The sequence below is a fragment of the Canis lupus genome, chromosome 16 (assembly GCF_011100685.1).
Source record: "Canis lupus familiaris isolate Mischka breed German Shepherd chromosome 16, alternate assembly UU_Cfam_GSD_1.0, whole genome shotgun sequence".
Classification (NCBI taxonomy): domain Eukaryota; kingdom Metazoa; phylum Chordata; class Mammalia; order Carnivora; family Canidae; genus Canis; species Canis lupus.
Genome location: NC_049237.1, coordinates 55,204,463 through 55,216,110, shown reverse-complemented (window position 1 = coordinate 55,216,110; position 11,648 = coordinate 55,204,463). Strand labels below are relative to the sequence as shown.

Genomic DNA, 11,648 nt, shown 5'->3' with positions numbered 1-11,648 from the left:
ATTCAGGAGAAAACACAGTGTCCATTTGCAGGGCCCACAGCGGCTGTTCAAAGCTGAAAACCCAAATGCAGACATGTGTACGCCAATGAGAGCTTAAAGTCTGAGTTTCTATTTCCATTGGAGTGACAAGTGCTCATTCGAAATTCCCTCCACTTCTTGGAGAATCTATTTGCTGAAGAGAAAATTGACATTCCAGAGGAAGAGTAGCCTTTTCCCACAGCACACGATTTCCCTAAAAAAAGTGCATTGTGTGTCTTTGGGGTTCATTGTCTGTGCACGGCCCCAGAGCATGAGAGGAAGCAGGCTGTGGACCCGAGAATTCCCATGCAAAGGAGCTGAGCAAGTGCTGATTCCCCACATGAGTCCAGGAGGGGCCACGTCCTCAGGTCCGCAGTCACCCCCTCAGGGTGCTTGGGGTGGAGGATAATGTCCGAGGCCAGGAGCTGGCTCATTCGCTCTCAGTGTCTTCTGAGGATGAGGACACCTGTAGGTCACCGTGGAGGACACTCCAGGGGCCACAGACACAGGCTCCCCGACAGGTGGGGGGCAGGAGGGCCCTGAGCAGGGCCTGGCTTCTCGGGAAGGAATGAGGGAGCTGCGAGGAACCGGGAGCTCCAGCACTTCTGTTCAATCTGGTGAAGACCATTCTCAGGGGCTGAGTGGGGGCCCGCGAGGGCGGCCGTGGGGGCTCGGTGCACGGCTGCAGCATCCCAGGTGAGGTGTGGCAGGTGTGGGCTGGGGCCCTTGCTTGGATGGAGGGCAGGTGTCTTCCTGGTCTGCGGGGGCTGGCTGTGCATCCATGGGCACGTCTACTTCCTGGAGGACACAGACTCCCCAAATCCCAGAGGGGCTTCCACAATGATCCTGAGGTGTGCTGGGGGGCTCCATCACGGTTTTTTTCGGGAGTTCTGGGACCTGTCTAGGGGCATCTGGGCACATTTCTTGCCTGGAGTCTGGAGGGGCATTTGGGAATTTCTGCCAATGTTGCTGACAGCGGGACGGGTGTTCTCCTCAGGATACTTGGGTGGTGCCTGGGTGGTGTGTCCCAGCCCATGGCCCTGGGAGCCAGCCTGGGGACCCTCAAGGGAGACTCTGCAGGGCCTCTTGGCTCTCTGCTGCACAACCAGGCTGTCAGCCCTGACAAGGGTTGGCGAGCCGGCTGAGGGGTGTCAGTGATCGGCACTTGCTGGGCACCTGAGGTCCACCAGGTGGGCTGAGGCTAACTTTGAGGGCTTCTAAGATGAGAGGTGGAATGGGACGGGAGTCTTATGTCAGGGGGCTGAGTACGTGGTTCCATCAGCAGGGCAGGTCAGGGATAGAAGGCCTCCTGGTGGTGTAGACGGGCATCGGCATGTGTGGACCTGTGGGAAAAGAGAACACACGGACTCCATGAGTTTGGCCCCGGCACCAAGGCAAAATGAACATTCAGGAAAGAAAGAAAGAAACCAACAAATGGCCAGGACCTAGTAACCACCCCCTCCCCCGGAACAGGGAAAGAAAGAGTTGGGATCTGTTGACCTAGGAGTAGGGAATCTGGCTGCAGGGCTCGTCCAAACAAAGGCCTGACAGGATGCTGTTGATGCCCTTGAGACATGGGGGGGACACGCAAAGTCCTGCCTCACAGCGATGCTTCCTCCATTGGACCAGCGCTTCCATCCTCTCTGCTCATGAGGAGATAGGAGTCCTGCAGCTGGAGAGTCATGGTGGGAGCTCCTGAGTGGGGATGGGCAGTGTGGGATGATGTGTCACAAAGGACAGCGGCCTGTTCTTCTCTGAGGTTGGTATGTGCTCCAGGAGTGCCCGCCAATGACCTTCACACGTCAAACAGCCAGTGTTCACAAATAAGGTGGAGGCAACATCATGGGCACCAAGGGAAAACTGGGTGCAAATCCATACTCAACTGCCACTGGTCAGAGAGGAAGTGGAGCCCCGCTTCCACCAGGAGGCCCATGGAGCCCAGGAGTCCCCAAGGGCACAGCCCGGGAAGCAGCGCACACTCACCCTCACATAGTCACAAGATTCCGTGTCTTCCTTCCAGGTGCGCTTCTGCCCCTCCTGGGGTCTCCTGGGGAACCTGTGGAGCAGGCCTTCCTCTGCTCGGCTTCTTGCCTGCACAGAAATCAAAGCAGGGAAAGGAGTAGGAACTCCCTTCCCTGGCTTCCAGCCGGACACCTGCGGGGCTTGGGCCAACCTGGTCCTTTCCTCGCAGCCAATCTACGCCCACTCTGCCCCTCGTCCTAACTACGGGAGCTGAACAGGTCGTCCAGGCAGTTTCTTACATACAGAGTCTGAAAGGGTCTGCCTTGGCATGTGCCAAGCTCCATACATTCACTGGTGCAGGGACACTGCTCCAGCCAAAACCCCACACCAAATCAGCAGGGACAGCTCCATCACCCAAATGTGGACCCTCTTAGCCTGGGAGCTCCTCTGGCTGCCTCGCCCAGCCTGGCTCTGCCCGCAGCCGCCCTGCACACTGTGCATGCACACGGACTCGGGGTCTGTCATATCAGCCTGGTTTGGGTCCAAGCCCCATTCCTCACCTTCGTCTCCCTGCCTTCTCCCTCTCAGCCTGGTTCAACAGCCCAGCCTGGTGCCGCTGGTCCCGCTGACTCCCCGGCTCCACATTCTCCTTCAGCCTCCTGGAGCCCAAGGCAAGGGGAAGGAAGGTTGCACCCCAGTGTGTTACGGGCATCTGGTGCTTGGTGCCTTGTGTTCAAGGTCCCGCGGTCTTGTACAGGTAAAATGAGGCATATAAACACTGGATTTAGGATATAGACTCTTGTAGGAAAGGGAGTTTCAAAGGAATGTTTCCCAAAAACATTAAACCAGTGAGAGAATTCCTGTTGTGGTGGACCCGGGCCACACCAAGGCAGAAACTGGTATTCATCAAAACATTCACAATCTTTGTAGATTGGAATCATAGTCCAGAGAGATAGAAGTGAGAAGCCAAGCAATGGATGCCATATTCCCAAATAATTGGTTTCAGCTACAAACATTCTGCTGGTGAGGAGAACGAGTTCCTATGTGATACCTGAGCTCCTTTGGGAGAGTGATCTTCCCTGTCCTAGAGCACTAACGTCTAACACTCCTTGGCTCCTTGGGGTTACTCAAAGGAAAGGACATTCAAAAAGGTTTCCTCTGAACATAGAAACTCTGAACAAATTCTGTTGAGAAAGGTGCAGGGACAGTTGAGGAGGTTGAGAATAATCTGAAAGTTGCCTGTTGTGGGAGGCAAGAATAGGAGCTGGGCTGACCTGAATGGTCTCCGTCAGGGAGGGACCACACCCAAATCCCGTAATCCAATCAAGCAATTAGAGTGGATTAGAGGACTTTGTGCCTTATCCCAGGGCCCAAAAGCCATAAAGGTGGAGGTGAGGTTCACTATCTGACATTTGGAAACTGGCACAGTGAGAGGAGCATCCCTTTGCGACCGAAGCTCCTGGTTGAATGTATCTTGTGGACACTGTTTCTGCAGACATGGAGGCTGCCCACCTCCACCCCTCAGAGGAGCCTCAGTTCAGCGCCTCTCCCAAACCCCAGTCATGCTGGTCAAGGAGAGGCGGTGCTGAAGTCCACGGAGGACCCTCTGTGCCCGAGACGACATCCCTGCATCAAAGACACTCTCCTCCCCGACTGACCCGTTGGCTCCCGCATCAGCAGGGCTGCCTCCCACCAAGACGCCTCTGAGTTGGAAGAGCCTTTCCCAGGTGGGAGCCGGGCTTCAGAACATGGGCAACACTTGCTATGTGAATGCGACCCTACAGTGTCTGACCTACACAGAGCCCCTCGCCAGCTACATGCTGTCCCAGCAGCACGGGACCACCTGTAGGAGGCAGACATCCTGCATGCTGTGTACCCTGCAGGCTCACCTGACGCGGGTTCTCTGCCATCCTGGACGTGTGCTCCGGCCCCTGCCACTCCTGCTCGCCGCCTTCCACAGACACAAGCAGGAAGATGCCCATGAGTATCTCATGTTCATTCTGGATGCAATGCAGCAAGCATGCTTGCCTGAGGACAAGCTCTCAGACCCTGAGTGTCCTCAGGACAGCACCCTCATCCAGCAACTCTTTGGGGGGTACTGGAGGTCTCAAATCCAGTGTCTCCACTGCCAAGGCATTTCGAGCACTCTGGAACCTTACCTGGACATCAGCCTGGACATCGGGGATGCTCACAGCGTCAGCCAAGCTTTGGAGCAGTTGGTGAAGCCCGAACTGCTGGAAGGTGAAAATGCCTACCATTGTAGTAAGTGTCTGGAGAAGGTGCCTGCGTCCAAGGTGTTGACTTTGCACACTTCCCCGAAGGTCCTCATCCTGGTCTTGAGACGATTCTCAGACTTGACAGGCAACAAAATGACTAAGGAGGTGCAATATCCTGAGCGCCTTGACATGCAACACTACCTGTCTGAGCAGAGGGCAGGACCCTTGGTTTATGTGCTCTATGCCGTGCTGGTGCACGCTGGGAGGAGTTGCCACAGCGGACATTACTTCTGTTTCGTAAAGGCAGGAAATGGCCAGTGGTATAAAATGGATGATGCTAAGGTCAGCGCCTGTGATGTGACTTGCGCGCTGCGCCAACCTGCCTATGTCCTCTTTTATATGCAGAAGACTGATCTGGAGAGAGACCTTGGGAGGGAGTCAGTCGAGGAGGGAGGACTCGCATCTCCCGAGGCAGACCCCACAGTGGTGGGTGAGGCCTCAGGAGAGCCGGCAACGGATCCCTCCGTGAACCTTCCTGAGTTGGAGGAGTGGGGAAGAGACCTCAAGGCAACAAATGACATTAGACCAGTGGAGATGCCTCCAAGAATGCAACCGCCCTAAGCCTGAACTAATGTCAGGAGAAGAGAATTGCTCTTCCTGCGAACGCAGTCATCCTTCACCACTCCAAATACAGACCTGAGATGCCGAAGAATCATCCTCAGCAGACCGTCGACCTGCTCACCACTGCGGCTGGGATGCTCCCACCTCAGGTGGCCGGGGACGTGGCCAAAGTCCCGCGTGTGCCAGGGAGAGCCCGACCTACCAAGAGGACGAGCAAGAAGGGACAGAGGTCTGGGGAAGCAGTCCAGGGATGTGTCTCCTAACTTTGGTGCACATGGGCGCACACACCCACACACACAGCACTCACTCACTCCAAACCCGAACACAGACCCATACTGGAAATATTTGTGTTGTGTGAAGTGTGTGTTCTGTATGTATGGAAGAACCATCTATCTGGTGTGTTCATGGGATATGGCCTTCAACTGAAACTAGAGACACTGATATTTAAACCTGGGTCTTTGTCATGATCTTATATTGGGATAGTGTGGATTTCATATGGGGTATCCAGGAACCTGCCTCTCCTTCAGCCTTGTGGAGAGTGGGGGCCACTTGCAGGTGAGAGGCAGTGAGCAGTCAGGGTTGAGAGTGGATATGATGCTGAGGACCTGGGGTTGAAAGTATGTTTGACCCTCTCATCATGCTCCCCACTTCCCAATGCTTTTCTTCTATTTATATTGAAAGAATTTTGTCTGAACACATAAGTATGTTGGGTCTTGCTAGCGATGTGTCTTGGTCAATGCTTGGAAATTGTAGGAAGGAAATTAAGTGCTTACTTTTGGGGCAATAACTGCATCCAGACCTGATTGAACCACAGTGATTTTATTATGTTCCCTTCACTCTCTCCCACATTAAGACTGAAGAGAAGCAAACTAACAAGGACTCTTATTCCAAAGGGAAATGCCCAGCCTCCCACTGAACATAACTTTTTGACTATTTTGCTACCATCTGCTCTGTGGCACCTCCTGACCCAGAAGCAGTGGACTCTGGATTTCAGACCAGTTCAAATTCAAATTTGGACCTGGGTTGATACCTCTGGAAAACAGTGCCAAGTTCATGAATCTAGCAAAAGCTTTTTGAGGTCAGGTTATAGGTGTTCTGTGTTATCATTTCATTTCTTACAGAGGAGTTTGACAAGTTCTTTGTAGAATGGAAATTATTGCATGACCAGCAAACGCCTCTGAGTGTGACCGTAGATGTGCAGTTGTAACATCACATCATAATGTTATTTTCACTCTGTATTCAAACTTGGACATGCACCCTTACTGGAGAGTAAGGGAATAGGATCTGTGCAGAAGAAATCACGCTTTTTTTTAGATTTTCATGTAAAAAACAGATTAGAGATATAAAGTGTCAGGGTTTCTTTCATGTCTAATTGTGTTTCTTTTGACCATACAGTTTACTGTGTCATAAAAGTGAGGGAACCTGTGTGCATGTCTTGCCAAGAGTTCCGTAAGAGGACCTGCAGGTATCCCCGTCCTCTGAAGACTGTCATAGGGAATGAGACAGCTCATGGACTCGGGGACTTGTCCTCCACAGCAGAGGACCCTGAGGAGGTGTCTGTGGGAATGAGGATATGTCCCACCTGGACTGTTGTGGTGAACCAGCAATTCCTCCGCTGAACTGGATGGAAACGGTCAAGTCCACACGTGCTGGTGTCCTGCTTTTGTGCGCCTACACATACACTCCCCCCACTACACAGATGCTACAGTTTTTCGTTAGGTAAATCTATAGGACTGTCAAAGCGTGCTTCCCAATCCGGAATGTCAAGTTTGTCTTAGTGAAATCCATTTTCTAACAAATGTAGGGAAATCATCCTGGCAATTTGTAACTTGGTTGTAAACAGAAATTAACAAGTTAATCTGAAATTGTTTTATAAATGTCTGAATTTCTGATTTAGAAAAAGATCCCATCCAGAGTTCTGCAAATTACACCATGTTTTCTCCTAGAAGACATTTTCTGTACTTGTTGATATTATTTCTCTGAAATTGTTATGCAGAATATTGCATCTGCTTTGTTTGTTTTTGCTCTAAAATGTTATTACGAAGTTGTGTGGTTTTTTATTCTTAATAAAAAATTCCCACATATGATTTGGTGTGCAGGCTTTTTCTCCCCAGTATTTCAGAACCTTGAAACAGTTGTTTTATTTCCAGGCTGGCTCCTCACAGAGGCTTCTTTGCCTGCTTCCCCTGAGTGGAATTCCACAGCCACCTCTAGGTCACCTGCAGCTCAAATTCATATCCTCCCCCCATGGGAATTTCTCACTCCTACTCACTGGCTCAATATAGGGGAAGCGCCAGCAGCCATTTAAGAGAAATGCAATGGGACATAGGGACATTATTCTTCAGGGTCTCTTCAATTATGAGAGCTCTGACCAGGAAGATGCTTGTATGAGAAATTAAGGGGGAGGAGTAGATTGAACCAGAAGCACACCATCTCTGCCCAAGGCTAGCAGAGACCCCTAGGAGGGATGACGGGAGATGGTTGGATAGCACACTGTGGGGACGGTGGAGGCTGGGCAGTCAGCAGATGGATTCTCTGGTTAGGTGTCTGGACGTCAATGCTCATCCTGTCCAGGTATCCATTAGTCAATCGAGGGGTGTCTCTCTATATCAAGATCTATTAGTCATGAGGACAGACCAAAGAATCTGCAGAGCCCCACAGAACAGATTCACGAGTTCTTTTTTTTAAAAGATTTATTTATTCATTCATTCATTCATTCATTATTTATGATAGACAGAGAGGGGGGCAGAGACACTGGAGGAGGGAGAAGCAGGCTCCGTGCCCGGAGCCTGACGTGGGACTCGATCCCGGGTTTCCAGGATCATGCCCTGGGCCAAAGGCAGGCGCCAAACCGCTGAGCCACCCAGAGATCCCCAGATTCATGAGTTCTTTCCTGGGAAACTGGAATTGCCAATCCTGGATGGAGTTCTAGGTGGACCTCATACCTGTTTCCAGGCTACAATGTGTTGAGTCCTGGCTCCATCAACCTGGCAAGATTTCAGGCTGGAATTGTTTTCACAATAGAAATCTGGGCTGAAACTGGGTTTTGGGGACAGCCCCAAGGCTAGATTCCATGGCAGTATATGGAGGTTTAATCTGGGAGGCCACATCCAATCAATGATCTGTGAGCTTGACAAGGAGGGTAGGTTCCTGGCCATGGTGGGTGAATGTAAGCAGAAGGATTACCTGACTCCCCTTCCTGAGCTTTTCTGTTGTCCAGAGGAGAAAACAAAGTCAGGACTTTTCACAGGAGATATCCTAGGGCATGTGTCTCGTGGCAGGTTTGAGCTCAGGCAGGAGACAGGAAACAGCTTCTAGGGAGATTGTCTCCTCCTGTGAGGTGTGCATCATCCCATTACCAGCTGCTCCAATAGAAGACACCACAGATGGACCACATCTTAGCTCTGCCTCTCCACTTCATAGAAATCAAGCACAGTAAAGGCATGGAGATGAGAACAATCCATTCCACAGTGATATTATTAAAAGTGCTCATTTTAATGGGAAAAGAACCCACCCCTGTGGTGATAAGGGGACATAAAATACATTAGCCTCCTGTTACCAGAGGGCGAGATGAGAAGGTTCAATACAGTGTTTTAGTTTCTTTAGAAGAAGCCATTGCATTCACTCTTCTGGCAGTGGGACCGAGCTAATCCTGTCTTCAGAGTGTAGGGATAGGAGGAACATTCTCAGCATCTTAAAAGCCATTAGGGAAACCCCTCAGCACACATCATTCTCAATGGGGAAACAGTGGGAGCCTTTCCCCTAAGATCAGGAACAAGGCAGGGATGGCCACTCTCACCCCTGCTATTCAACATAAGATACCTAGGAATCAACCTGCCCAAGAGGTAAAGGATCCTAACCCTAAAAACTACAGAACACTTTAAGGAGATGGAGGGAGACACAAAGAGATGGAAAAATATTCCAAGCTCAAGGATTGGAAAGAAGTAATATTATGAAAATGTCAAGGGTACCCAGGGCGATTCACACATTTAATGCATCCCTATCAAAACACTGAGGACTTTCTTTAGAGATTTGGAACAAATCATCTTAAGATTTGTGTGGAAATAGAAAAGACCCTGAATAGCCAGGAGAATATTAAAAAGAAAACCATAGCTGTCTTTAAATTTTTAGTGATACTGTGTGTGATACACGATTTGGAATATATATGGAATCAATACATTTTGTTGCATTAGGGATTTTTCCATTTGGAGACATCTCAGTAAATCAGTTCCACGTGGTGGCTCAGCATGTTGGGGCTCACATGCCAGCGATCACACGAAGCAAAGAATTGAAGGACACATGGAACCTGAAGACTCCATAAGCAAGGAAGGGACCTCGGGGAGAGAATGGAATTTTAAGAAATCCCTCATGGAGGAAGAGCATGGAGTGAAGACACTCTGGGTGTAGAGACGGGAGACGGTGGTGGATAAGGAAGAGCCCCGCCGTCAGGAGGGAATCCGATGGCTGCCAATTCCTTCCATGTGGCTGCTTTTGCCCTTGGAGTGTCCTAGATAATGTCCCTGCTTGAGGGCCTTGCTGTCTCATGCTTCTTACCCGGAAATGAAAAATAACGCCAGACATGTGGGTCTCAGGAATGTGGGAGGGAGCCCCGAATCCAGCAGCACCGCCACTGGGGAGTCTCCCCTGAGAATCTCTCTCCCTCTCTTTGTCGGCCCCCCTCTCTCCCGCTACTCTGTGGTCTCTCTCTGGTCTCTCCCTGTCTCAAACAAAATAAACAATAAATCTTAAACAGAAACAAACAGTGAAACGTGTTCATGTCTTGGCATCTATGTCCCCCACATCCAAGTCGATTAGATCCGGGGAGCCCGGTGTTTCTCAGTATTTCAGGGTGTGGGAAGCACTGAGTCCTTTGCACGTTGCTACACTGACCTCCTCTCTCGTGTCCGATCCACCTCCCAACTCAGAGACATTTTCAAGATTTTTCCAACAATGTGGTTTGGTTTTGGGGTCTGCCGTGCACAGTCTGGATCCCTGCTCAGTGAGAGGCTCTGTCTCACCCTCCAAATGGCACAGATCTATCCGCTTAGCTCTCTATCTCAATTCTGTCTGATGAATAAATAAAACATTTTAAAAACCCTGATATTTTTCTCTACAAATTCAAACTGTCACATTATTTTTCTAATAACTGTGATTCGTGAATTTTATAATTCATTCTTAAAGGAAATAATGGAAAAATTGAATGCATGTATATGTTACCAAAGTTTAAAACAGCATGAGAATGGCCTCCCAAATCATAAGAATCTGCATAATTACGCATTAATTACCTTTCAACAATGCATTAGTCCATCTTGCCCCTAAGAAATATAATTGTTACATAGCACCCATTAGTTAACCTCAAAACCCACATCATTCAGTGGAGAATGTCTTTCTGAGGTGTCACCCAAGGACCAAAATTGGAGTGGAAAGTGATCTGAAATCCTGTGCCCACCTCTCCCTTGTCAGGAGATTGTCACACAGACGGATGACTTGTCAAGTGTTTCTGGACATGTTAGATTGCTGGGATATGGAGCAATTCCCTGTGGGAAGAGGGTCCTTGCCAGGCACCTGCTCTTCAGTCAAAGGTGGGGGGTGATTGTGAAGGGGCTGTGATTCAACCAGCATGATATAATCAGGCAGGATGGCATGTAACTCCTGAATATAAGCATTTCATTGCCTCTTTGCATTTCCAAATATTTATCAAGCATCCGTGTTTATGGGTTGACTTCTCAATATATATTTTGTGCCCATAGTTTCCTGAAAGAAGTCTGTCACCATACAAGGCTGCAGGTCATCGACTTACACGGTAGTTTGTCATTTCTTTGTGTAGGTGCCCTGGGTTTTCAAATCGGTGCTGGGGTTGTATATGACCGAACACATTGCTGCCAACACTCCACCCACGCTGCTTTGGACAAATGGTCTTTCAATATAAAGAGAAGATAAGCAATGGGATGAGGGATGCATGAGGACACGGTCAGACATGCTCCACACTGACCCCAGGTCCTCAGCATCATTTCCACACTCAAAGCTGGCTGCTCACTGCTTCTAATCCTGCCACCTTCAAGTGGCCCCATTTTTCCCCAAGGCTGAAGGAGGGGAGGATTCACCCAATGTGCTTCCAACTGTGCTAAATCCATCTATTACTAATATCCATAACCTATACCAGCTTGCTCAGATAACTCTGTCGTCTTCCATATCTGGATGAGAGTGGATTTTGCTTTGGGAAGATAGGTTTGGCTCTGTTTGGTTGGGTTTGCTTTGGTTTGGTTTGGTTTGGTTTTTGATGGCAGGGAAGCAAAAGACATGTAAGGTGATAGAGGGGAGAACAGGCCTGCTCAGACCTTCTTCCGCTAGCCTTTCTCTCTGGACTCCCTGTGCACATGGAAGGAATCCTCTCAATTGCACATGAAGTCCCAATTCTGCTGGAGAGCCCAGCATTAAGCCCTATGCTCAAGCCTGCCTGCATCCTCACCCTTGCGCCCTATATTCCTGCAAGTCCAAGAATTCTTAGGCTACTTTGCTAGTTCCAATCCCAGCATCCCCTCATGATGATAGGCCTTCGCACCCTTGGACCTCTGGGATCTTCTGAGGCTTCCAGAAAGTAGGGAACATTTCTATTACTGCACACATCCCATGAGTGCCCAGGAAGCTGCATTTTCCTCAGAAGCCATGAGATAGCAATAGGGCGGCATCCATGGGATGAGACATGGGCTTGAGGCTCAAGGGGCCAGACTCTGACCTGGGTCACATAATGATTGCCTGAATGGGAGTTACTTAGGGGTTGGGGGGGGGGAGAAGGATCACACTGTGGCTTTTCTACTGCATTCTGACTTT

The 11,648-nt window shown here is 49.8% G+C and overlaps 1 protein-coding gene across 1 annotated transcript; it reads left to right on the top strand.

Moving 5' to 3' along the window:
- The first annotated feature begins 1,052 nt into the window (after positions 1 to 1,052).
- On the top strand, positions 1,053 to 5,080 carry LOC482940 (ubiquitin carboxyl-terminal hydrolase 17-like protein 6). The gene is given in 4 exon segments (XM_038559205.1): positions 1,053 to 1,146; positions 3,661 to 4,747; positions 4,749 to 4,830; positions 4,832 to 5,080. Coding segments are annotated over 4 exon segments (1,512 nt in total).
- Positions 5,081 to 11,648: the final 6,568 nt, after the last annotated feature.